The sequence below is a fragment of the Electrophorus electricus genome, chromosome 14 (genome assembly GCF_013358815.1).
Source record: "Electrophorus electricus isolate fEleEle1 chromosome 14, fEleEle1.pri, whole genome shotgun sequence".
NCBI classification, from domain to species: Eukaryota; Metazoa; Chordata; class Actinopteri; order Gymnotiformes; family Gymnotidae; genus Electrophorus; species Electrophorus electricus.
The window spans coordinates 14,297,123-14,325,000 of NC_049548.1; the positions used below are offsets into that span (position 1 = coordinate 14,297,123).

Sequence of the window (27,878 nt, forward strand, 5' to 3'; positions counted from 1 at the left end):
TTGTAATTAACATATTTTTTCAACCTTTTCAAGCTTTATTTTCCCCTTATCCTGTGGAGAAGAAACATGTTTACACCAGTCACTGATTACATACAATCATTATGTCTAAGTTGTAAAATGCTTGGTGAGTTTGCCATCTCTCAAATATAGCAGATGGGTAAACAACACATGTGACCTTTCAATGCAAACATATCAAGATATCTGGTGAGTAAAATGTGTGTAAATGCAGCTTGTATCAGTCACAGTCAGCCGGGACCTGAACTATACAGTACACACTTGAATACTGCAGTTTGGAGGGCTGTAGGCCTGCCGCTGATTGGATCCTAGATTGCTATCACGTTTGCCTCACTTTCTGCCTGTGTTGTGTGTCCTGCAAAGTCTAGTCCACGCTCTTTTCTATAGTCAGCCAGTTTCCAAAGGTGGGCGATACTGTATTTCATGTGGGGCCAACAAGATTACAATAGCAGCCAAACAACTGATCAAAGAAGATTTCAAGTTTTCTTCCTTTCAAAATAGCTTTATTTCAATCCCTGAGTGTGTGCTAGGAGGGAGGGCTTGGTTAAAGAAGCTAAAGAGGAGGAAAGGGGGCAAGAGAAGCTGGTAAAGAAAATAGGAAAGAGATGGTCTGGAGGTCTGATTGAGTTTCTTCTACTGTACTGAGGTCCAATAATGAAACAGATTAAATAGTTCATGCTTCTTTGTTTGTTTGTTTGTTTTTTTTTCAAATTCCATTCTGTATCAGTTAGCAGAAGAAATAAGACAAATAAGAAGAAAAAATGTAAAGATAGATTTTGGTGAAACCTCTAAAAAAATGGACCACAACTGGTACAGCGAGTTGAAAACAGATCTGGCTGCAGCAAAGAAAGAATCTGAGAAGGGTGGCGAGGAGATTTGTTTTTTAGAGTTTTTTTCCCCTCATTTTTCCATTTTTAGAAACATCGCTGTTCTTGAATGCATTCAATGATATGTTAAATGTGTAGTCCCACTGGAGACTGTCACCACCATATAGTAAGATAGTAAAAGGGGGAAGGGGCTCTAAAAAACAGCAAGGGATGATGGGAAGGCGGAGGACTCAGATGATTCCATACTGAGCCAGCTCATGCAGCTCCAGGTGACTGAAGGCCTCCCAAGGGCAGATGACAGTGATGTCTGCAGGTAAAGACACACCAGAATTAACTCATAGGAAAACTCTCTAACCACATTTGGTTTCATAGACACAGACTACGTTCAGTCATGGATTGAACTGTGTTGTCTGCGGGAAACCTTTTCAGTGTTCCCAGCCTCGTGCTGATATTGTTAAGCTGCTTACCATGAGGACTGCACCAAGCCTGGGTAATCTTGCTTATGTTGTTTATGTTCTAGTGTGCTATAAACTCTAATGCGTGCCAAAGGACTTTAGGCAAGGTCGGCTAAGAATAAGGACGTCAGTTGAGATGATACTAGAACACGTGAGTAGGGAATGCAGTGGGGAGATAGATAATTGCGCTTACCAGTGCCTAATCCTTCCATTCCTGGGATGTCATCTCCGAACCTAATAGAACAAGTGGAGGTAGAGGTACAGATATGATTGCAAACAAATTACAGATCTGAATACACAGGGCCCACTAAATTTAATATCTTCAGGATTCTCACCATAGTACCACAGGTGTCACAACCAGCACTGACAAAGCCAAAGGAGCTAACCAAAGATTTCCCAAAGATATAAACAAGCAGTTTTATATGAATGGTTGAGCTGTAAGTCTTACCCCTGGATGCCCTTTTTGGGTGGTTTGCTCTTGAACTGGCGAGTCTGTCTTTGTTTGAATTTCGGTGGGCCTTTGCGTGGTGTGGCAGGGCCACCAGTTACACGAGTGGCTGACTTGACCTCTGTTTTGGGAGCCTCAAGATTCATAGTTAGTGGATATTGTAAGTGTTGTTAGTGGTGTCAGTGAAGTTGGTAGTGTTTTGATTAGTGTTGTTAGTGGTGTAAGTGTTGTTAGTGGCAATGGTGTTAGTGGTGTTTTGGTGTTAATGGTGTTGATGGTGTTGGTAATAGCGGTGTAAGTTGTGTTAGTGGTGTTTTGGTGCTTCGTAGATCGTTGTTGCTGGTTGATTTGGTTCAGCCCACTGTGTATTTGCTCTCTCTCCGTGATGACATGCTTCAGTTTGCCACTGGTAGAATACAAAGAGAGGGTTTATTGACTGAATTTGACAGCATGACAGTTACATGTGACACAGATTAACATGCAAATCACAAAATTAACAATGTCTTCAAGGTCATAACATATTGTTTACATGTGAAGCTTGTCATGTAACCTTCACCACAGACACTGCAGAAAGTAAATGGATTTTTAAACTAAACCAACACTGTGAAAAGAGCCACAGTAGCACTGTTACCAGCCCACACCTTCACAATGCCTCGTCTATCATCCTGTATTCTCCTATCACCTTGACACCTCATCGACATGCACCTGTATCTGTAATACTCTTGCTGGTTGGCAACACACGGACCTACAAACTGGCAAATTCCAAAGAGGGAGCCTGCAGTGCATGAACTTTCCATGAGGTGGCGCTCTGAACAAATATGCTGCCACAGGTGACCCAGGTTGTGTAATCCAGGGCTCAAGTAAAGCAGTGCACCAGTCTACGCGTACAGACAAAAAGCCCACAGATTAATCTCATTAAGTAAAGAACAGATTGAACATGCTGAGTGTACAAAAACCACCTGAGTCCTTAGACCTCCCTCAATGAGAAACACTCAGACTCAATCTGATGTGGCTCTCGTATGAATAAGTGCACTAAGAAGGGTGCAAATGACACTGAGAGCCATTCTCATTATGAACTTATTCTTATGCTGTGTAGGAAAGATGAGAATGCATATATGAAGGTTACAAGAATCGCATCAATGATTTGGTGCAATCTGGCAGTAAGAGCTGGGATGATGAACGCAAATTTGTAGTGATTGGATTTTGTGAACCCTATGAATGAACTTTAAGCAATGAATAAACAATCTGTAACACCAGTGATGTATATAAACTGTTTAATAAAAAGTTCAAAACCACCACCTCTTTTACTTTTTTCTTCAGAAACTATGTGTAAAGTAAAATAGATGTTTCAAATTATTCACTGACACAAAATAATTATTACAATTTCTAAATGAATTTTTTTAATTTCTATTTTCCTGCAAATGATCTTTTCTCTGTTCTCTTTTGAATACTTACATGCTTAACCATTTGTATCTGGTTTTCACACCTCAGACTTCAATGCCACTCTAACTCATTTGATTGATAAAACCCAGTATTCAAAAGCTCCACTGAAAGAATTCATCGCGAGCATGTTTCCTTTCACCCTGCCACAAGCAATATCAAACCCCCCATAACTCACGTTTACATATTTCCTTATCCCATATTCCACTGCATTCTAGAATTCTACTCAATTTGCCATATTCCGCAGAATTCTCGGATTCTACTCACCGCTGCAGCTGTGCACCAGGTGGGTGACTGAACGTGGTTGCAGTGCTGCTCTTCCTGTGCCACTGGGGAAGTGGGCATCTATTCTGGCTCTCTCAGGGACATGTAATGGGGCTGACAGACCTTTTAAACCCTCTTACCCATCATCTGATTACGAGAGAGATGCCTACCACCACAGATCCCATACCAGTATGGCGATCCATATGCTGTGTGTCTTTTTTTGTGCCTGTGTGTTTGTGTGTGTGGACTTTCTTTTTTAATGTTTCCTGGCTACAGCACATCAGCACTTAACCCCTTGTTTTCAGCAGAAAATAAAGCCATCCGTGTTGGTGTGAAAGCTAGAGGAGGCTATAGAAATGGCCTTTTGTATATCCAGTGAACACGAAGGTTGATTTCTGTTCTGATGTCATTACACATTAAGGGCCTCACCAGGCTTTTATTAATGAGCTAATACAAACTGAACATTGAAAGCTCTACAACACGTCTAATAAAAATGAATTAAAATAAGGAATTGGCAGCTATAGGACTATACCTTACATGGGAAATTGAATCAGCTCGTGTCATGGTCATGTCATGGTCATGTTATGGTCATGTCATGGTCATGTCATGGTCATGTCATGGTCATGTCATGGTCATGTTATGCAACTGCCCCCATCTGTTGGGCCCCTCCAGCCTTGGCCTGCATAGCCACACATCCTTCAATACTGAACACTTTACAAGATTGAGTTAAATCCAGACTGCAGTGATCCAAGATCCAACACTGATGTTTAGTGCATGGATTATGCCATGGGCATCAACACATAAAACGCATGTGTGGGAGTGTATTTCATGCTTCCTGATACAAGCATATAAACACATGTACATGCAAACAAACAAAAACACAATGGCTGGTTCCATAACAGACTAACACAAAAGCATCTCCTACTCCAGGGCTGTGGGTTAATTCACTGATTTTTTTGCCTCATTATCTGATCATCTGTGTCTCTCCACTTATAATCAAAGGCCTTGTTGTTGACTGCTGTCAGACATATGTCAATGTAAATCTAATAACAACTCATTTAAATAAACCTATACCTTTATATCTTTATAACACGCATGTACTTTGATAATAAACACCTCTATAACATACATGCATCTGTAACACCTACAAAGGTATAGCTCACTTGAGTACATAAATTATTCAGCTGTATGAACGAAGAGTTTTGTATGCTTAAGCATAACTTTATCAGATTTTTTGACTGATACGTTTATCCATCATTCACTGACTGTTCTGCAAATTCTATGAAATTAAAAGGATACAAATTGTGGATGTGAGATCATACACATATTGCGACACATCCCTTGAATTTTAAACAGTGTCCTAATACTTTTATTGAAAAACAGTGGTACTGAAATGTTTGGGTTATGGCCCTATTCACTGAACTGTATCTGTGTGCGTGACAAAATTATTAATTTGTCTTTATGTACAGGAAAGCAATTGGTCACAACAGTGATAAAATGATATTTTAAATGTTCTAGGTAAATTAGAAAGCATTATAATGTTGATTAAACAGTTTATCAAACTCATATTACTGAGCTGATGCCAACACTTGTGACCCTTTTCCGGGGTGACTTTGAAGTGAAGGCACCAGGAAAAGCTTTGAACCTGGCTCACCCTAGCAACAAACACGTGAGCTTAGCACCAGGCCAAGAGCCACTAGTCGGCAGTAATGTTTATGTGCAGTTCTGTACAGTGGTGTAGTGTATATGTACAGTATACAATTATCCAGTATACAATTTAGTAGACATTTTATGCGGGAATTGTCTGGGAATTGTCAATGTCTGTAAATATATTTCAAAGCTTTATTTTTTTTGTTCTTAGCACCTGGGTTATATTGATATGCACATTCTTTATTTTCAGTTGCTATTTGCAACAGATGCGTTGACGGTATGTGTATTTTTTGTATAGAGACATGCAGTGACAGCGTATCTATATGTACGTATCCAAATGGTGTATAATGATGCTCCACGTCCAAACATGCTAACAAACACTTCAGCTATGATACATTTGATATTTAATGATCAGTACTGATAACACACTTAATACCAGAGGACTCCTGCATTTCTGACTGCAGTCCTTTGCACTACTGAAAAGGTCAAGTGATAGATCAGGAAGTTTACACACCAACAACTCAACCACATGGTTGGGCTGAGTAGTGTTTGCACTCCTTCGTCCCAGGATAGCTCACGCAGGGCTTCGTAGTCAGTTGATGATGGGTTGAGCCTGAGTGTGGTCTCAATGCTGGCGTCTGACAGCCCTGCTTAAATCCTAAGTGTCAAAACTTTACCTGATTAGGCTAAATATGCACTGCTTTAATCAGTAAAAAATTGCATATCCTCTTACTCTTAAAGCTTATTACTTAATTAATATTAAGATGGTAAATAATGTACAATAACTAATGTTAGTTATTCAATAACTACACTGAAACTAATATAAAAGGTACGTGGCTATAACAGTAAAGAATGAGTCTGGTCCCAGAAGCAAGTCCATGAGGCTCACTGTGATGACACACAACAGTTTAAGCTACAAGGAAAACCTCTAACAGAACTCTGTCAATGTCATTTCCCTCTCTTATCTGTCCATAGGGAGTAGTGTAGTTGTACATCCTCATAACATATTATGTCATTTATCCAGAGGGCTCACGCTGATTATCCAGCCCGGCTGCTGGAGCACAGCCCCGCCTGCTGACTGCTGCTCCTGCTGACTAAGGGTACACAGATCAGTGGCACTGTCGCCAAGGTAACCATGTACACCACAAACGAACATCCAAAACATTCCGTGCTGCTAGGTAACGCTCCAAGACACTCAGCAAGATGCTATTGTAAAATAGATATTCACATGGCTTTTATCAGTAATCAGTGATTAAAGATTAGTTAAGGGATATATTTCATTAAAGATTAGTGAGAGATTTTAGGTGGACACACACTAGACAAACAAAATGACAAGGGATGTATCGGTACAGTATGAAGTTTTGCTTTATCAGTTTTTCTTAAAATGCTGAAAACTATTTAATTCTTTAAACAGAACACAAATTATTAGAAATATTTATTCATAAATAGTAGTGAATTTAATTGTTTTCCAAATGTGAGGTCTCCCACAAAATAATAAAAACATAACTTCAACGACTTGTGAGGAGTCGGGGTGGTTGTTGAATAAAGTCCCCCAGAGGTGGAAAAAATACAACACACAACAAAACAATCCATGCATGTAGATCCCAGTATAAATAAATAAATATCAATAAATAAATACAATTAGAAGTTTCCTGGAAAAAAATGTTTGGAGAATAAAAATGCTATTTTAGTTTTATAATCAAATCACACATGTGGTGTCCAGTGTCCAAATTTAGTTTAAAAGTTAAAAGGCCTACAGGTAAAACAAAATCTTACATCCACCATTTAGTACCATGCAGATTTTAAAATAAGGGCAAGCCTGGTTATGACCCTAAACATTATTTATGCTTGTGGTTTTTGCATGCAGTACTGAATCCTTATAAAAGGTATCTTAACAGTTAAAGACACAAACACACAAATATTTATAAAGGAAAATAGCGGTGTTTTCTCTTACATCATCCCCGGATAGACTATGACCGCGCAGAATGTAAGGCCTTATATGGGCAATATATTTACTCACTACATGGACTTATAATACAGCAATATCATAAATGCTTAACCATGTTTATGGTTGCACCAGGCACAGTGTAAAGAGTAGAGGCATTTCACCTGAGACACCACATTAGCCAAATTTTCAAACTGAGATTCTAGATCTGTCTACAGAAAACGCTCATCTCTGGGTGCTGACACATGACGGATTCCCTTTTAGGAACTCTGGTCCAATGACCCAAAGAATACTCCAACACATATCTACAAAAAACCTTCTCTATACATGGTTCGACATACAATTATATACATATAAAAACTGGTTTTATCTGTGGAACTGCACAAAACAGACAGGAAAAATCATTCGCCTTTGAGCAGTCTAATCTCCATTCTAAGGTAAGTCTTCATGTTCTCATCATGAACATTCTCTTCCACAGCATCAAGGGCCTTCTCTCCACCGCCACTGTAGCATTTCAGCAGCTGCTCCGCATACTCAATCCACGCGCAGTTATGGCAGCCGCTCATGCAGCAGCACGCGGGAGGGGGTGGGGGGCTCGAGCAAGCGGATTCGGAAAGTCCAGACCGCGCAGTGCCGCCCGCGCGTGGACCCGAGGATGGCAGGGCAGATTCGTCCTGGTTTCGGCACCGCAAGGGACGAGTAAGACAGTGTAGAAGTCTGCTTTGGGGCAGCGTGGTACCGACCAAGCACTTCTTAGTCGCAGGACTCGGGTACAGGATGTACAGCTGTGGAGACAGCAGGCGTGTTTAGTGCTGGTCAATAACGCAACGACAAGGCCAACTTGAATGTGCACGACCGCGCGTCTTAAACACAACCTGCTCATCGTGATGGCGATATCTAGGTGGAATGAAACGCCAAGAGATGACTCCGTGTTATATACAGCTAGGACAATTAGGTGCCTAGGTGTAATCTACGAAGCTTGCTAGCTAACTTATTTGTAGCTTATTTTAGCTGTAAACACACGGTTGGCAGATCCGCAGAAGACGAATGTCAACCATCGATGCAGCATGAAAGCATTTCCAGAGATTTTACACTACAAAGCAGAGGCCCGGCGTTTTGATTTTCGAATTTTAAGATACATACCCTTAGCAAATATGAAGAAGTATTTTTAAGAGACATCCTGTAGGAGGAACAGAACAAAAGCCCACACAGTCATGTCTACCGTTAATTAATCCAATATCCAGTACCGATGTACGAAATGTTTTTACTTTAATCTCAGAGCGCAGGCTTGTTTAGGACAGGAGGCATCCATTTTTATCACCTATGACCTTTGCAGTGACGGACGGCCGTTTTTCGTGTGAAGAACAGATGCGTTATAGCAGCTGTAAATGCGTGAAAGACCTCGGAGGGTTGGACTTCCGCCGTGTTTGTGCGCTGCGATACCAAACGTTCACTGTAGATGTCCTTAAGCGACTAGAGCCATTTGTCATGCCGTTACCAGCATACCCTGCAGTCTTGAATAATTATATAAACTCTACTGGCTACAATGGCATAAAGACACTTTCAGGATTTCACAGATGGTGTGAAAATAATAATAATAATAATAATAATAATAATAATAATAATACATCCAAAAAGGTCAGACTTCCAATAGGATATGCTGTCCTACAAGAGTGTTCAGATCCTGTTCTGTACAAGTGAGGTTTAATATTAATCTAACGCACATGAACCAGATAATCAAGGTCTTCATTAACACCTAAATATGAGCACTAGGTGTGGAAGTTCTTCAGAGGAAGTAGGTCTCATCAGTTTCCCAAAAGTTACATTTCAACTTACATGTTGTCACCATAACCCTAGAGCTACACCAGGCAGAATTCCTTTTTTGTGTCGACATTGCAGCCATTAAAATTTTATGTATATATTTTTTGTATGTGCTATACCAGGGAATGATCAGAGCACATTCTGAAACCAGCAGCGTCCTGAGTAAAAACGCAGACCTCATGTACAGCACAAGTTTAAGGTGTTTATCTTTACATATAGAGCTGAGCCAATGCGAACAATCAAGAGATAGGATAACCTGAAATACTATAGCTACGTTAGTCACTATGAGAATCACATTCATTACCAAAGCCTTCTCAAAAGCCTCTTAACCAGATTCCAGTCAATCCTGATTTCATTCTGTACATAATTGTGGATTCAAAGACTAGTCTAATGTGTAGAGAAGTGAAACCACCTTCACACTGTTCTTTAATAAGAATACAGACTCACTGATGTGGCATGCCTTTGTTATGCTGTATATGGCACAGCGTTTTGTTTTTTGTTTTTTTTCTTCTCTGTTTTGTGTGCTTGAGATTGAGAGATTGGAAGCCAGGAGCTCCCACAGGTGTGCATACTCGAGAACCATGTCCATAGAAACGACATGCCACATCTCCAGGGGCCTATGAGCTGCTCTTACGTCAGCTGCTCATGCTGACGCCTGGATTTTACGCTGTGCCCTTGAGCTGAGCAGTTCACGTCGAGCTGCTTCGTGAGGCCCCGGGACCTGCAGAGTTAACTGTCTAATTATCCAGCTGCAAGTTGGTATCAGTGTCACACTTGTCCTACGCACTACATAGTGCCCTCAACAAACAGCGAACCTTCTTAGTTGTCCTACATTTTACATGAGGTGATAGACTTGTGACACTGCTGAACACAGGAGTGAGACGCATGTGATGCAGACAACGTCAGGGTTTTATTAAAGAACAACAAAGCAGCACAGGGCTTGATAGATGCAGTCGGCAGTCAGGTTCCAAAGACATGGAAATGCACTGAGCTTTTAGGCTTTGCAGGCTAGATGTGAAGCACTGGAGAAGGGTACCCACTGGGGTTAAACAGGAGCAGAGTTATAGGGAACAGGTGAAGGTATTGAAATTATTTGGGAATGGTTGAAGGTGATCATGATGGAAGAACTGGCTGTGAAGTTTGATTGGTGCTGGTGTGACTGAATTCCTGACCAGGTGCTGACCGGGGCATGACAGACCTAAAAATGACCTCAGGGAAAACGTAGCGTTTGACTGCAATCTGGTTTAACTATGGCTGGGATAACAATGGCCAGCCAAAAATATAGCGACTGATTGAAATTCAAGGACAGATGTTCTTGAATTTCAAATAACCTGTTCTTATATTTCAAATGATCTGGCCAGACAAAGCTTTTTAGCGTCATTTCCATTTATAATCATGACTTGAAAAAACATTTCAGAGAAGTTTATTCTAAACTAAATTGAGACTTTTTGATGCATTCTGACTATAGGCGTTGGCCCTGAGATAGTTTTTATTTTCCAACACATACACATACAGGCAATTTTCCATCCCTATAAAACCTTGCCAGTGTTTACCCAAGAAACATACTGTGATGTCAGTGTTATTCATCACCCGCATTAGAGCAAACAGTTTTCTGGTGAATGAATATTCTGCTGTTATCTTTAAACAAATAATGGAGCCTGTATTCCTAAAGCGTATCCATGGACACTGTGGCCAGTATGAGCTGTCTTTGTATGGGACTGATATTGATATCTGAAGAGAAGTAGGTAAATATCTGTAGTTGCTTTCAGTGTGCTGGGGGTGTACGTTGCTATGCTCTCCTTATAGTCACATGGTATGTAGAGATCTCTCATCATGTGACCAGGTGTGTCTGTCTGAATATAGTAGAGCCATTTATTCTGCTAAAATGGTGTTTTAAATATATAACCAAATATAGTTTTAAATATAACCACAACTCAGATAAAACTTGTGCAATTGTGTTTAAGTGTGCTTTTTGATTTCTGTATATTGACACTGATGTGGAATGTTTGTGGAACATGGAATTCTTTTATTTTTTTGAATGGGAGTGGTGGGGGGGGGGGGGTGTATAAATACCAATACCTTTACTTCATTCTAAATGCCATGTTCTTCCTTGTGGTCGACTACTTTTCTGTTTTTAGATATGCTTTATTGTAAACCATTCTAGAAAAGAATATGACATTTTAAAGGATCTGTAATTCCGTAATGGAAGCCATTCTGCTCAGATTGGGCATTTTGCAGGATGTTGTGAGCATTTTTCAGTTTGTTTCTTCTTTTAAATGATCTTGTGAAAAGTCTTAGATTATGGTAAATTCAATGTTTTATGTCTTACATATTTTAAAGAGGCCTAATCTTTACAGTTATTTCTGTAGGTGCTGCAAACACCTGCAATTTAACAGAATAATGATATTTCACACATTGGACTCCTCTATGAAGATTTTAGAAATCTTGTGCCTGACATGTATGTGCCTACTGATTACATAGAAACAAGTCCCCCAAACCCTGGTGAAGATACACACATGTACACACACATGCATACATTCACATGTATGTTCTCTCTCTCTCTCTATATCTCTCTTTCTCTCTCTCGCGTGCTCTCTCTCTCTCTCACACCTACACACACACACACACACACACACACACATACACACACACAGAGTTTCTGAAGTCTGTCAGACTCCTCTGGGTTGGGTTTCCTCTCACCAGCTGTTGCCTTGGAAACCATCCTCATCTTACCTCAGACAGGTATTTCCCATTGGGCCAAGGGGCAGCCTGACTGGTCGTGAAATGGACCGGTGAGTTTAAATTAAGGCTCTTGTGAAAACAAGGACTCAGAGGCTTTAGATGAGGTCCACAAATGCAGAAACATAAGTGTCTCATTCATTCACAGCTAAATTAGATAGGAATGTGGGTCCTTTAAGACATTAATCCCAATCATCAATAGAAATGCTCTTTGGCTGGTCTACTGTCCGACATGGTCTGCACATTCCTGACCTTTATTCTCTAATGCTCCCACACACTGCTGACAGAGTTTAGCACAGTCACACTGGCAACAAGCTTATAAAAGATTACAAATGCTTAGACCTAACAAACATACTGCCATTTTTAATTGAGTTACAATCTACCCATATTGCAAACTCACTGACGTAATCATGCTTCATGTAAGAAACCTCTCTCAAATGATGCCACATCAGAGGAAACCAATAAACAAATAAATAAACAACAACTTTCAAAGGCATTATCATGAAAAAGGAAAAGTAAATAGTAATCCTGGTGCAAATAATGAGCAAACCTTTAAAACAAACAACAACAAAAACACCAGCTCTGGGCCTATACGAACAGTTTGTTTCATCTGAAGGGGTGAGACTTTCCAAAGCTCAGTCAACAGGGACATGGAACACTGTCCTATTACTCCCAGAGTCACCAGTCACGCTGTCAACTAGTCACACTCCATCATATTTGACTGTTGCAGTGCACTTTAAATTAACTCACTATAATTGTTCGCACACTCCATTTTGCAATTGCATGGCATCCTTTATGTCTGTGGTGCTGACCGTGGAAGGCCCAGAAATGGGTCTGCCCTTGGCAGGGAGTTACTGAGGCATTTGGAGGCGGGTCGGTAGCTGAACAGGTGAGCTTGGACTGGGCCTGATGCTTTTGGCCTGCCTCCTGGGGGTCCCCGCAGAGGAACGCCAACCTGGCTTCACACAGGTCCAGCTTTGTTTGTGCTTCATAAAGAGCACAGTGTTCCTCTCCCCCATAGCGAGGCTGGCAACCCCAGAATGACACCTCTGTGACAAGTGGAGCCATCCTGCTGCCCCGCTGTCCCACAGGAGACTGGGTGAAGGACAAAGGAAACGCTTCACTATTTCCATCAGTCCTGCACTGAAATAAACATACGAATGAATAATTATTAATGAAAAAAATAATAGCAATTTCCTCCAATGACACACCTCAGCAAAGTGCTTAGCATTACTTATCCTTCTACCAATGTTAATTAAATAATGCAAATCATTTAAATAATTAATTTTCCGCATTACGCTTACAGACAAAAAATGACTGGTAAGCTGGTTGTGTGTGATGCAGTAATCGCTCCAAAGCTTCCTGTGATGTGTGTAATGATAAATAGCTAGGTACAACAAAAAGCGTTCCCGCCGGGATAGGCAACCAGGCGCACATGGCCCGGGGGTCATGCAAACACACTAATTAAGTGCAAACGAACCGAGTGCAGGTGAGTCCTAATGGAAACGGAGGCGTTCCCAGTGCAAATCAGCTTGAAATGGCATATTCAAAACCTTCCAGAGATGCAAAGGTGCAGCATTACAGCAGGAAAATGTGCTGCTTGTGCCCAAGCCCGTTTGAATGGGAGGGTACAGGAGAGAAGATAATATTAGATCATTCAATTCCCAACTAGTTCAACTCAAGATTTGTTTGATGAATAAAAAATGTCTTCATTATATTTTCCAGCAATATTTTAGAGTGCATTACTATTTAACTGTATTTAGGTGTCCAACAGATTAGTGTTCATGCAGCCATGTAAGTGGTCACACCAAAATACAAACACAGAAGCGTGGGGCTCAGTAGCCTGAATTTGACTGACACTGGCAAAAAATGCAAACGAAGCTCTTGAAAGCTAATGTTCTGTGCACAGTGCTGCTTTCACATTAACCTGAACCTCTTTGCTTTAAAGCCAGACCCTTCTAAATTGATTGCTTGGTGCTGAGGTGTAAGGTTAAGAGTTCGCGGATTAGGTCATCTCTGTGCAGACGTGTCAGAGAGGGTCGTGAATGTTACAAGGTCTCACATGTAACGCCTTGAACCAGATTTACATGGCAAGCTTAAGTAAATATCTGCTTGGTTTCGCACATAAACAAATATGGTTGACAAGGTTTACCTGTAGTAATCAGTTGCGGTATTTTGCATCGTTGTTTTACCTTTTGATTTACTGAATTTGGGAAAGTGTTCATTTTGTGCCCCAAATAGTTATAGACACTACCACAATAACAATAAACATGTATTTACAAGAAACATGGATCTAAATGTACTGTATTTACATGATACATGTAGTAGCATGGTGTACAGTGCTTCTTTCGTGTCATTTTTACTCTCAATTGTAGTGAAGTGTGACAGCAACTAGTCCTTTCAGTGCTGTGGGAACAGCCACATCTGTGTATCTCAGAATTTGTCCAGCTAGACCTTCTGAATCAAACAAGGAGATGAAGATGAAAAAAATATTATCACTGAAAAGGCATGATGGTTAAACACAGTACACACATAACATACTGACACATACTTATCCTGTCTGAACTGCCCACAAAACAGTGAAGTCTTTGTGCAGGTTTGTGTGTGTGTGTGTGTGTGTGTGTGTGTGTGTGTGTGTACGTGTGTGTTCTGAGGTGGCGACTGCCCTAAATGTAAATGTTTTTGTGATGTGTTTGTAAACAAGAGACATGGGTTCAGTTTGAGTTCAGTTAACAGAAAGCTGACTGAAAGTAAGGTTAAAAAAAAAACCCCCACCAGAGACACATGATATACTTCTAAAGCAGCAACAGCAACATGAAGGACAGATTTGTTATTCAAACAACAAAGGCTCTCCAAGCACAACATTACATGACTGCTTATGTCAAATTGAGTGTGTGTTTACTGCAGCCTCTACCCACACCACCAAAGTCAATCCCGGTGCAGCTGGGCTATGTCCTCAGTTTCCATCATTCATTTATGATACTAAACAGCGTGTTGTCATTGTAGAAGTATTACAGTGACACGGCTACAGATCGGTTACATTCTAAATGACATTCCATGTGGTTCACTCATTTGCAGATTGAAAGGGGCAGACATGTGAATAAGATTGTGAACATTTTCCTTTCAATTCAAATTAGGACTGTATGCAGTCAAGAAGATTTTACATAATGGATTTGCTTTCAGGGCATGAAGGTTTTCCTTAAAATAAAAATGTATGATCCAGATTTGTCTGTAAAATGTCCTTCTTTCCCCAGAATTATATATAATTACAGACTTCTTACCATGCACCCTATTATAAGTCATTTTTTGTGGGTGAGTAAGATCCCAGATTGTTTAATGTACTGTAGTTAAAAAAAAAAGAAAAGAAAAAGAACTCACCTTGGAACATTAGAACACCATGCAATGAATTTTATGCTTTAAACATCTACTGGTATGAACATAAACTGGCTTCATCTCATAGAAATTCAGAAGCATTTCCTGCACAGCTGATGAAGGAGCTCTGTCCAAAATGTTTCTATGGAAACCTTGCGTACTCACTCTCTCTCTCTCTCTCTCTCTCTCTCTCTCTCTCTCTCTCTCTCTCTCTCTCTCTCTCTCTCTCTCTCTCTATATATATATATATATATATATATATATATATATATATATATATAGTCAAAATTAGTAGTCAAAAAATTTGTGGTTAGTCAAAATTGTAGATGTATTGATATAGAGTATATATTATATATGTGTATATAAAGGTAGAGTGTGTGTACATATGATCTATATAGCATTTTGAACATTTCAAATATTTGTCTCATATTCATTTGGCTTTCTCAAACAGCTTATGTGCATATCCTTGGCTCAGAGCATGCTTTTGAGTTTGCTGAGGGGTTCACTTAAACAGTGAGCGAAGTCTGTTCAGTGAGTCACTGCAAATACAGGCCCGGATGTCACAACAGGGACTGCACTGTACACTCAGGTTCACGCTTTCCTCTGCACATTTCTGCTGGTCACTTTCATTCTAATCATAATATCATTGTGATTTTTTAGCACACTCATATCTGCCATAAATTATACACTCACTAATATTCTTTTACAGGGCTGAAATGATTACAGAGCAAAACATTTATCTGTACATCATCTGTTGTCTTTTTGGACTGAAATAGTTTAACTAGCCAACAACATTTCACACGCCATAATAAATCTCTATAAGAATAAATCCAAGTGTTTAAAATCCTTCCTCCCCACAGATCTAAGAATAGGACTCTAAGGATAGACCAGACTCCAACTCTACTTTAAAAAGTGACTGGGGTCCGACAGTAAGGCTGCATCTGGTGAAAGTGGAGAAGACGATACACTGCATATTTTCTCTGCTATGAGTGGGACATAATCAGGAACAAGATTACTTTCACAACACCATCTCTTTGACTTCCGAAAATGCAGTCCCATTGGTTTGTCTTACTGCACAGTGGAGCGTCTTTTAAGAGCACCTTTATTGATATAGTCTAAAAAGGGGTTTCTGGATTCCAAATGAAGAGTTTTGCATTTCGGATGTAACAAATTCTCATTTCTGCAGTCTGTAACAGGGGTACATGTGGTGTGTGTATTGTGTTTCAGCTTCCCAGTCGGACCCGAAGTGCTCAGCTCTCAGTCGGTCTGCCCACTATCATGAGTCGATCAAGAATGGCTTCTTGCATGACAGAAGGGTGAAACATGAGACACTTGGCTAAAGACAAACAGGAGGAGGTAGACAGCTGTGTGTATGTGTGTGTGTGTGTGTGTGTGTGTGTGTGTGTGTGTGCTCAGGGGGCAGTGAATAAAGAGAAGACATTTATTCATCTCCAGTTTCTTTCCCACATCTTTTTAAGGATCTCTGTCTAAATTTAAAATAACTTAATTAAAAATCTTTTGCAGATTTAAAAAAAATATATAGTGTAAGATAACATGATAAGTAGAGATAAACTAAAAATACAGTGATCATTACAAATAGACTTTGGGAAAAAAAACAAACCCTTACACGTTTCCCTTGACCTGTACAAAAGCATATACACATAAACCAGTTTCTGAGATCTCCTCTCATCTCTCATATACACATAAACTAGTTTCTGCGAGATCTCCTCTCTCATATACACATAAACCAGTTTCTGCGAGATCTCCTCTCTCATATACACATAAACTAGTTTCTGCGAGATCTCCTCTCTCATATACACATAAACTAGCTTCTGCGAGATCTCCTCTCTCATATACACATAAACTAGTTTCTGCGAGATCTCCTCTCTCATATACACATAAACTAGTTTCTGCAAGATCTCCTCTCTCATATACACATAAACTAGCTTCTGCGAGATCTCCTCTCTCATATACACATAAACCAGCTTTTGCGATATCTCCTCTCTCATATACACATAAACCAGCTTCTGCGAGATCTCCTCTCTCATATACACATAAACCAGCTTCTGCGAGATCTCCTCTCTCATATACACATAAACCAGTTTCTGCGAGATCTCCTCTCCTCTCCCATATACAACATAAGTTCACCTCACCCCACCAAGCCTAAGCAATTAATCATGAGCGCTACATCCTCTTCTCCTTCCTCACCCTTGTTGTTTCCATACACTCTGTCAAACGGTCCATGATAGCTGTAAATGACATGAGGCATATCTGTCAACAGTGCTGTAACTGGAAGGGGTACTTTCTTCTACTACCGCATGCAGAAACACTGCGACTTACAGGCCGAGATCATATAGCTCTGTAAAGAATAATAGACTGTCCTGCCATGACCTGGTAAAAGAGGCAGGAATTAAACACATATATGCTCACACCCACACCCACATGCACACACACATATTATGTAAATTCAGTTTTATCAGATGTTAATGTTTTTTTTTCAGTTTCAATACCATGAAACATTATGTGGAAGCTTCTTTCTTATTGTTTTTTCTAGGACTGCATGATCTCTGCTTTATTTATGTCTGATAGTAACATTCGAGAATACTCTTAAATAACCCTGAGTAATAAATGAAAAAACACTTAGCTATCCCGGAATTTTTTTTATTACAGACCTACAAACAAACATAAAATGCCTTAGCTTATGACTCCAGAATTGGTTGTGATGTAATGGTTGCCTTAAATAACCCTTCTCCTGGAACGTACTGGCTTTTATGGACTTATCCGCGCCCATGGTGGGACAGTGAGACTTATCTACTGTCAGATTAATGCCAGCAGCCAGAGATGATGGGACATTTCCAATTGATGCATTCCACTTTGGCGTTTTATCCTCATGGCACCCTTAGGACAGGTGACAGAGAGTTCACACCTCCACAGAAGAGAAAAAAAATGAAAACAAACCATCCTAAATTTCAGATTTCAGACTTTATTTTTTGAATATACATACTCAGTCCAGTTCGTCAAATTAAATTCAAAGACACAAGCATATAATCATACTATTTCCATTGGATGTGCTCGGAGAGAGTTGCTCGGGCCTGTAAAAATGTACTGCAATACTGGACATTTTAACTCTGTAATGACAGAAAGCCATGAAACTTAATTTTGTGTAGACACTATCAGTTATATAGTAGTATTAAGGTAACTCCTATACAGAAGTTATTGTTGCTGAAAGCTATCTTAAATTAAGGCTAGTGCATACATGTGCTCTCACTATACCTAAATATTGAGGTTTAAGACTGTACAATAGGAGGCAACCTTCCTCTTAAGTGTGTCAGATGTGGCATCTGATAGTAGGCTGACTGATGCAGATTATACAGCATCACAGCTAGTTCCACTTGTCTGTTCTCCTATGTCTATGCAAATGCATTGCATCGGTGTGCAAAAGTAACAGGCATTGCATCTAAAACCTCCACGCCTTTTGTTCAGTTGCAAAGTCAAGTTTTGTCTGATTTCCTGGTACTGATTTTTAAGGTCAGTGACATTGTGGGCCATGAGGGAACTCCCTGCACAGTGTCTCTGCAATGGGCAGAATTACCCACTCCAAGGTTAAGAAGGAGAAAACAGCAAGGTGGACCCATAATTTAAGTTTCTTGAGAAAAATATCAAAATAAGGACATTGGAGCCAGACACCCTGGCCAGCCTCACCATTGTGTTTTCCAATGCAAGATGTTACCCTAAACAGAAAGGGAGAAACAACATCACAATCATTGCAGCACTACATTTAAAAGAAGCATCAGAATCCCTTACAATCTAAGTAACACCCCTATAGAGTCTCTTGTGCTCGAGGGGAAGTGGAAACTGACCCACACATTCTATTACTTTGATCAGATGTCCGACTGGGCCAGAGCAGGGAGAGCAGTGTTTGGCCTGAGCCACCTTCCTCTTGTTCAGCCACTGAAGAGCTTGATGATTATCTGATGGGCGGAGAAAGACTGGACTGCTTTATGCTCCAGCCTTCCGGGACTGGAGGTCACCTCCAAGCTCCTGCGCCCGACAGTGACTTTTCATCACGCTTCACTTTTATTTGGCCTCATTCTTTGATTGATTTTGTCCTGTCCCTATATGCATATGCCCTGACCCTAGAGCCTATATAACTCCTATATATAATGTTGTACTGCAGGCCAGAAGAAGGAATGTTTGGTTAAACATACAGACTCTGAACCTGCAGGTCTATGCAGGGATAACTCATCGTCTCAGGGAATGTTTCTTCCACTTCAAAGTATAAGAAAAGTTAAAAGGTTTGTATGAAGCAAAACACCCGGCATGACAGCCTCTTCCAACTGTGCGTCTATTACTTTGCGCTGGCCCTTACCACCTGATTTGAGATCTTTTTTCTTGTCTCAGTGCATGACTTTCATTTACCTAAGCACACAGTGAACTGGCCATGTATCGCTATCAAGAGCACAAAATCCACAAAAAATGCAGAGAGAAGTCTGTGAAGTAAGTGCATTCTGGAAATGGAACCTGATCTTGTGGGAGTGAATGATCAGGCAGAAAGTGAGCGAGCAGTTAAGAGCGAAGACTCCCCCTCAGATGAGAGAGAGAAAGAGAGAGGGAGAGAGAGAGAGAGAAAGAGGAAGGCTGAAGACAGGTGGCAAGAAAAAACATAACCAGAATCTTCAGGATATGAGAGGATGAAAGAGAGAAGAATGAGGAAAGGAGAAGTGGAGGTTCTAGAATGCGGAAAGTTCCGGTGAGATGCGGGTCTCCAGAGGACAAGCACGGAGCTTGATTTCAGCTTGCAAGACTGGAGTAAAATAGATGTAAAATAGTCAGCATCAAACGAATAAGCTTCACGTTATAGCCAAGAAGGGCAGAACAGCGACCCCAAGAGGCGAACGGAGCAACAGCCAAATGGAGAGGAGGCCCCAGTGGTGATGGCAAAGAAGACATGGTATGGTAGCGTAGGAGAGAAGGCAGAGGGGTAGCGTTGCGGCTGCGTACGTTGGTGGCGGGACTCTGTCCGAGGGCCGACACGTCGGGCTGCGTGGTCGAGTCGTTCAGGGTGTGCAGGGGGTTGAGCGTGGCTCGAGGGATGGCCGTCTCAAAAGAGCCGTCCGGCTGCAGCGGGAGGTATGAGTGTGAGGCAGGGAAATGGCGTCACGCGGAGGAGCACATATTTACACAACCAAACTCACGCTGGCTCATGACGAGGCCTTCGCACGCAGCCATCGTCAGAGAGCAGCTAAGCCGTAAAACAGCCAAATAGTGTCCGCGCAACTCTACCTGAACGAATGTCTGTATAGGCAAAGCAGAAGTGGCAAAGGTAGGCACTTACATTTCCTGCTCCCTTGGTGATGAGAGCAAGCTCGGTAGGCTGGTACACGGAACTACGCATCTGGCCGTTGTAGCCACTGTATGGAGACACTGGCTTATTACCTGACAGCAAAAATAACACACACAAGAGAACAAAGAGTGTAAGACCTTCCCACACAATACTGCTTTAGAGATTAAGTCTAAACAGGCTGGCTCAGCTGATTATACATCCATTTAGAAGTACATTCTCCCTCCTCTTCACTGGGAACACCTACTTTGGACTTACATTTTCTTTCTTTCATCCCAGGTACAAGATGGTGTGCAGTAAAGTTGCTTGGGAGAGCAGTAGTGTGTGAACACTTGTCTGCAGTTGCTGATGTTATTCAGCAACTGTGTGATGTTAAGGTTTACATTACATTTAGCTGACACTTTTATCCAAAGCGACTTACAATTATGTCTGAATGCAACCTGAGCGTTAAGGGTCTTGCACAGGCACACAACAGTGGCAACTTGGCAGTGGTGGGGCTTGAACTGGCAACATTCCAATTACTAGTCGGAATTCCAACATTCCAATTACTGAACTACCACTGCCCCATTAATTATACACTGTATTATACATGATTATACAGTGTAGCCCACCTGTTGATGTACACAATATAACAGTTCCCCTCCATTCCATTTATATATGCTCAGTTTCTTACTGCAGGACCACTGGAGGTCTTTGGTTGTTTGGGTGGGTTCTCAACACAGCAAAGAAACAGTGTTCTGCTGATTATATCGAATGCTACATTGATATGTGTGTCCAGCACAGCAGTGTCAGTGCTGAGTTGAGAGCGGTCTACCCCTCTGTGGTCCAGGGTTCAGAGGCTGACTGCGGATGTAGGAGTATTGCTACCACAACCTGCGCATGGCGGTAGACTAACTGTATGCCTGCGAGGTGAAGCCGAATGAGGCATTTCTGAACAGTGGGGGTGTATAAGCAAGCATGATTCATAAGAGTAAATTTAAAACATGTATTTAATAAAACGCATGAGTCACATTCTCTGTCACACCCATGTGAAGTAAAATCACTGTGTGCTCCCATGGGCACTGAAGCCTGAGCTGATCACTGGGACATATGGCATGTCTAACAAATCACTGGTGCTAAGCAAACAGTGCTGCGTGTACCCTCTCACACCTGCTCCGAATGCGTAAAAGAGAGCCCACAGCAGCAGCTGCAAGGCACGGGGCTCCACTATATGGTAAACAGATGCATGGTCACCAGGAGCATGGAGAAATGTCTTCTTCCTCTGTGAAATACCTGACTCAGACGATATTGATGCCACACCTCCATCTCCGTGGAGATGCACTAGTGTAAACAGCCAGAGTCAGGGTTTTTCCTGAGCAACAGATTGGAGCAGATTGTGGTCATGTTTACTCATGTTACAATGGGTTGGGTCCACACACAGCCTGACCTTCGCTGACTAATAAGACATTGGCCATTTCACCTTGATCCATATATTTTCACATCTTGCATTAGCTAAACCGGGTGTGCATAAACGCGGATAGTGTCCTTTCACTGTCTTCAAAGCTTCTCTTTGTCTAGTCAGTCACAATGGCTAAGCAAATACAAAAATAGCATACAGACATAACTGGCATTGTGCTGAGCTATAGGTAGATCATCAGCAATAGCATAATTTCAACATATAAAATGGATAAACCACAAATATTTGCTATTGACTTTGTCTCAGTACAGAGAAAATGGAGCGCGCGTGTGTGTGTGTATGTTTGGGGGGGGGTGGGGGTTGAGACAGCGAAACATCTAATCTAATCTTCCTACAGTAAAGATATAAGGGCACTGAAGCCTCAGGATATCACGATAACTGGATTCTGGCAAAGATATAGAAGATCATTTACCTGAGTTGGGCTCATCCATAGAGAAGGCCTTATTCTCCATAAAGACACTATGGGAACTCTGCTCTTTCAGGATAGTCTCATAGCCAGGGTTGGTGTGGAGGTCCTGCCCAAAGCTCAAAACCGTCTCATCCTCCTCAGTCAAACAGCACACCTCTGGCACAGTGTAGAGCAGCAGGAAAACCCAAGCATTGGCCACCAGAGCTATGGCCAGGGTGGGGTCATCCCACAGCAGGGGCCTGCCATACTTGGGATTCCCATAGGTGTACATGACGATCCAGGCTACCCAGATGCCGACGGAGAGGAGGCCCGTGAGCAGGATGAAGGCGGCATCTCTCCTCCAGTGCTTGTGCTGTCCCGCCAGAACAGGAAGGGGTGCCACGACAACCGCTAGCAGCAGGTTCATGACATAGATCAGAGCCATGACGAAGTCCTTGTTGTTCACGGCACAGGGTACAGTCACGCTAGCCGTGCCATTGTTCTGAGGGTATTGCACCACGGTGATGATCATCCACTCCGTGTTGATGATCACTTCCACCAGCCAGAGACCCAAGGCTCCCAGGCACAGAAACCAGCCGGAAGGCCCGGAGTCCCGCCTGGCCAGGACGTTCAGCTTCACTGCCTGCATCAGGAGGCATGAAAAGCAACCGGCGAAGAGCACGCCAAAGAGGAAGCGGCGCGAAGCACACGTGGAGAAGTCCTGCCCCACGATGAAGGCGAAGGCGAGGCCGAAGAGGGCCAGGACGAAGACGAGGAAGCCCGTGTCGATGCCTACCGAGCTGCGGCGTTTCTTGCTGGACACGAACGGCAGGCTGGCCAGGAGCACCATGAGTAGGACCAGGCAGGTCAGCACGCCTGCGGCGGCAAACGCCTCCACCACGATGCCCCACACCACGCTCAGGTCGCACAGTCTGTAGTAGAGGGTGTTGAGGTTGGAGCCGCAGCCTGGCGGCACAGCCGTAGAGGCCTGAGGGGTCGCCATGGTACCAGGCAGAGGGGAACCACTGATGACCAATGGGATCACCTGCGATTACACAAACATGGGAGATAAATAAACAAACGATGACGACGAAAGCAGGCAAAAATGTGGGAGTGAGAAACAATGAGACGCAGAATAAACAGGAAGAGACAGACAATGTTAGTGTAAGTGAGAGTATGTTTAATACTCTCAAAGGCAGGTGACTGTGCCTCATGTCTTTAGAGCAGAGTCATCTAACACACCCAAGGAGGGAGAGCGAAAGCCAAAAAAATCTCAACAATTATATCACTACCATTAAAAAGGAGCATGCTTGCACTTGCTTTAGAGTTGTGCCCAGCCCTGTTGTGTGTGTGTGGGAGGGGGTGCACACACACTGAAGGTCTTCGTCCAAGGGCAGAGACAGAGAACACAAACTTCTAAACTTGGAATCGATCCCAGGAATTCTGTAAATCATTCATATGCCTTTTAAACAATTTTGGCTTTGTTTTTTTCTGTGTTTTCAGTTATGGTTAAAGGATAGTGATAGAAGAATGGGCTAGCGACAGGTTTTAGAGAGACCAGATGTTAAAAGGGTTACATGTAGGAAGCAGATTCATTGAGAAATGTTTTTAAAACATTCAGAACAGATGGAAACAGATGGTTTTGCCTATGGAGACACACACAGACACACACGGACACAGACATACACATACACACACAGACGAACAGACATACACAAACAAACAGATCTGGTACTCCAGAAGACACCAAGATGAAAACACCAAATATTGGACCATTTTATAGGTTCATAAGTGCTCAAAATCTAGTACATTGTGTGTTTCTTTCTTAAGTCCCTAGGCATAAGGAAACAATTTTTAAAAAACTTAAAAAAATCAAAAATCAAAAATCTCTGTGCTAAATAATAGATATTTCTGGAGACTTCTGATCAAGAGCTTCATTAACCGCTATCCTATTCTCAGTTAATGATAAGCCAAAGCATTTTTCATTTTCTCAGCTATGGGGTAAGTTAACATTTTCTGTCACCCACCAGTTAGGAGCAGGCCTGTGTAATTCTTCAGCTGACTAACGGATCATAAGTCCTTGGAAACAAATGCTACTCGAAGTCTCAAAGTTCAAGGGTTACTTTGCCTGGTGGCATGTCAGAACCAAACAATATGGCTCTGATTCTAATGAACCCAGCAAGCGTTCTTGGAACATTGCACTGTGAAACTGCTAGGCTGCCTTTATCTGCAAAGCTTGCAGAGCTGGTTTTAACTGTTCATGTCTGTCAATGACAATGACATTACGACATGCAAATATGTGTTATTCCATTGCACCATTATTGCTTATCTTTAATAAAAATATTAAACGTTTTCCTATATTGCCCTGAAGATCAGTACTACAAAAGGGAAAACAAGAAACTGTGTACAGTCTGTGTGTACGCACCCTAACAAAAATCACATTCATATTAATTTGATATATTTTATATTTACAAGTTCGGTATAGCACACAGACCCAACCAGAAGTAAACAAAATGCACGAAACCAGTGCTATTCCAAGATTGCTAGGGGCGAAGCGCTGGTAACATTCAAAGACGTTTAATTAAACAACAGATTTGCTTTTCCAGTGAGAATATAAACTGCTAGAAACATCTGACCAAAACCAATAAGAGCACAGGCGGGTTCTGGGGTCTGTCGCCGGACTGGCGAACACACACCTGCGCAGGTGAACAAAGTAAACGCGCAATAAACTGTATTAATACAGTCTAATAATGATTGTTATCTATTCATCTAGAGAAAGCTTTACGCTAGTCGAGCTCCCTCTTAAAATAATGGCGCATAAACTATTTGTACAATAAAGTGTTTTCAGATGGTAGATATTTATCTTTACGGCGAATCTGCCGGAAAACATTACAGAATGTACGGAAATACAGTTTCGAGTTCAAATGTTTCATGTGTTTCAACAATACGCGCTTGTTAATACACGTATAACTAAACGCATAAAAGAAAAGAAAACTTTCTGTCCTCATTTTAATTTGAAAGATGATCGTAGGCCAGAAATCAAGGGCGAAATTCCACTTACTTGCTGATGGCTGCTGGATGAATTATCTCGTCTCGAGTCTGTTTATCCAGTTCAGTATTTATCTGACAGTTTCCAATCACTGTATGAAATTATGTTCGACATTGACACGACACGACACAAAGTGCTTAGGAGCGTAAAGGTTTGAAGCCCGCAATGAACTATCTGTGTTCGAATATCTAACTGTATAAGTTGGTCCGAATAGATTGCCAACTTACCGCTAAATCCAAGGATAACACCGTAACTACCCTACTTTAGGTAGCTTTTTAAACTCTCTCATCGACGAAGCTGATGTTGGGAGACTGACTCTCTCTATCTCTCTCTCTCTTTCTCTCTCTCTCTCTCTCTCTCTCATTCACGGGCGCGCACGTACTCTATCGAGTGCGTGTACAATGTGAGCGCTCCACGTTATTCCTGTGTTGCCTGCCAACGGAATCAAGCTCAGTCGAGAGCTTCCCATTTCCGACATGTAAATATACAAATTCGCCCAAATCGGATTTTGATCTGATTTCTAATACTAAGACTACCCATTGAGATTCCGCTTATTAAATAAAAGTGTAATGTTTGAATTGTGCCAGCACGGATCAACTTAGGCAAGGGCTACTTTGCTTAAAATATACAAACTTGCTTCATAAACGTTTTTTTCATCCTTCAAAGGATATTAATATCTTGCTTTCTTTTAACTAACAAAAAAAAAACTTATTATGCAAAACATTATTTTCTATTAATGAATGTGTTAAAATCACCTCTGACCAAGAGATCTAATCATATACTGTGGAATTTTCCATGAAATCCACGTGGCATTCCCACATGATATTTATATACACTCATTCGACAGAAAGTTCAGATTGGATCACACTGACATGTGAACCTGTGATTATGACAATGCCTATCATTGCTGTGGTTTTCCATTCTTTCTTGATGCGCTGTAATCCTTTGGAAATGACTATATGAACCAAGCAACTCTGGTTTCCTGGCACTGCAGTGCATCTCTTACAGTGGTGTTTCCAGAAGTACTCAGTGTACAGTACTATTCTGGGATGTCAAGACTTGTGTACTGAAGAGGCATATTTGAGTTCCCATCCCCCTTTATCTCTCTCTGGTTGCTCCTGTTCCTCTGATCCCATGCTCCGATTCCAGGCGAGGATCATGGAATCATGGATCATGGATCATCTTCCAGGCCTCGGTGACCTCTTCTGACCTTAACCCCAACCATGACCCTAATCCTGACCCTAACCCTAATCTCATCCAGCCACTGTTTTCTTTCTTCCCGGCCTCGGTGACCTCTTCTGACCTTAACCCCAACCATGACCCTAATCCTGACCCTAACCCTAATCTCATCCAGCCACTGTTTTCTTTCTTCCCGGCCTCGGTGACCTCTTCTGACCTTAACCCCAACCATGACCCTAATCCTGACCCTAACCCTAATCTCATCCAGCCACTGTTTTCTTTCTTCCCGGCCTCGGTGACCTCTTCTGACCTTAACCCCAACCATGACCCTAATCCTGACCCTAACCCTAATCTCATCCAGCCACTGTTTTCTTTCTTCCCGGCCTCGGTGACCTCTTCTGACCTTAACCCCAACCATGACCCTAATCCTGACCCTAACCCTAATCTCATCCAGCCACTGTTTTCTTTCTTCCCGGTTCCACAGCAGTCTGGACAGTTGCTTACAGCTGTGTCTGCATCCTCTGCACACCCCCATCCAGACTGAGTCAGGCTTCTCATATGCATGACACAAAACTGCTTAGAGCACATGTTGTCTTTCTATACACACAAAGCTAAATGTGATTACGAGCATGGAAGTGATAGCAAACCTAGGAAGTGCAAATGTTGCTGAACATTAGAATATCACAACAGCTATAAAAAGTATATATTATGTATGCATTCATAATGGTTGCACTTCAGGAATGTATTAGAAATATACACTGTAAATGTATTAGGAATATTCTAATACATTTTCTAATAAGCGTGTTAGAAAAGCTTTAGGAATATACGCAACACAGTAATTGGGGATGAAGCCCCATCTAGTGGTAAATAATTGCTATAATATTCATGAGACATTAGGTTATTTGTATTTTTTTATTTGTAATTTGTTTATCTATTTGTCCTGTGTTCTCACAGACATGGTTTAGATATTGTGTTTTGAGCTTGATAACTTTGTTCTTTTGAGATTTTTGAGTTTTTTAATTTTTTGTATTTATTATTATAATGTTTTAAACAATTATTTCTGACTAGTTTTCCAGGTATTTTCATGAGAATGTCATGAGAAGCAAGCACAGCAATATAAATTGTAATTGTAATTGTAAGCTCACAGAAAAACCGAGTTTACATCATTTTAAGTTACTTTTTAATGGGGTTCTACTATAAGAACACTTATTGCACTTCTCTCTCTCTCTCTCTCTCTCTCTCTCTCTCTCTCTCTCTCTCTCTCTCTCTCTCTCTCTCTCTCTCTCTCTCTCTCTCTCTCTCTGTGTGTGTGTGTGTAGGGGAGACTACTGTGCTTACCTTCTTAAGAAAAGCTGCAGCAGTCTCCTGCTTGGTTGAGGTGATTCTATTTTATTTTATTTTTTCACCTCAAAAAGATTTTTTTGTAATATTCCTTTTCCTACATATAAGTTATTTCGGGGGTGGGTTGTGGTGTATTTATGGAGTGTGT

General features: G+C 41.4%; 3 protein-coding genes across 9 annotated transcripts; all 3 read right to left on the reverse strand.

Annotated features, from left to right (window-relative positions):
• Positions 1 to 535: 535 nt before the first annotated feature.
• pde6gb (phosphodiesterase 6G, cGMP-specific, rod, gamma, paralog b) lies at positions 536 to 2,143 on the reverse strand. The gene is made up of 3 exons (XM_027013084.2): positions 1,746 to 2,143; positions 1,491 to 1,531; positions 536 to 1,149 (listed from the first exon to the last, which is right to left on the reverse strand). The coding sequence occupies exons 1-3, from the start codon at positions 1,889 to 1,891 to the stop codon at positions 1,073 to 1,075; spliced, it is 264 nt and encodes an 87-aa protein (XP_026868885.1). The 5' UTR covers positions 1,892 to 2,143; the 3' UTR covers positions 536 to 1,072.
• A 4,297-nt stretch (positions 2,144 to 6,440) lies between these two features.
• Positions 6,441 to 8,462, reverse strand: oxld1 (oxidoreductase-like domain containing 1). Its single transcript, XM_035533232.1, has 2 exons — positions 8,188 to 8,462; positions 6,441 to 7,829 (listed from the first exon to the last, which is right to left on the reverse strand). Exons 1-2 carry the CDS (start codon positions 8,221 to 8,223, stop codon positions 7,446 to 7,448), a joined length of 420 nt encoding a protein of 139 aa, XP_035389125.1. The 5' UTR covers positions 8,224 to 8,462; the 3' UTR covers positions 6,441 to 7,445.
• A 3,336-nt stretch (positions 8,463 to 11,798) lies between these two features.
• gprc5c (G protein-coupled receptor, class C, group 5, member C) lies at positions 11,799 to 25,605 on the reverse strand. 7 transcript variants are annotated; one of them, XM_027013081.2, is made up of 5 exons: positions 25,438 to 25,605; positions 23,482 to 23,604; positions 22,186 to 23,206; positions 20,312 to 20,412; positions 11,799 to 12,747 (listed from the first exon to the last, which is right to left on the reverse strand). In XM_027013081.2, the coding sequence occupies exons 3-5, from the start codon at positions 23,162 to 23,164 to the stop codon at positions 12,346 to 12,348; spliced, it is 1,482 nt and encodes a 493-aa protein (XP_026868882.2). In that variant the 5' UTR covers positions 23,165 to 23,206; positions 23,482 to 23,604; positions 25,438 to 25,605; the 3' UTR covers positions 11,799 to 12,345. The 7 variants fall into 7 exon arrangements, with proteins under 7 accessions (XP_026868882.2, XP_026868879.2, XP_026868880.2 ...); XM_027013078.2 differs by having other exon boundaries at positions 25,223 to 25,605; XM_027013079.2 differs by lacking the exon at positions 23,482 to 23,604 and adding an exon at positions 25,223 to 25,301 and having other exon boundaries at positions 11,800 to 12,747.
• Between the last annotated feature and the right edge of the window lie 2,273 nt (positions 25,606 to 27,878).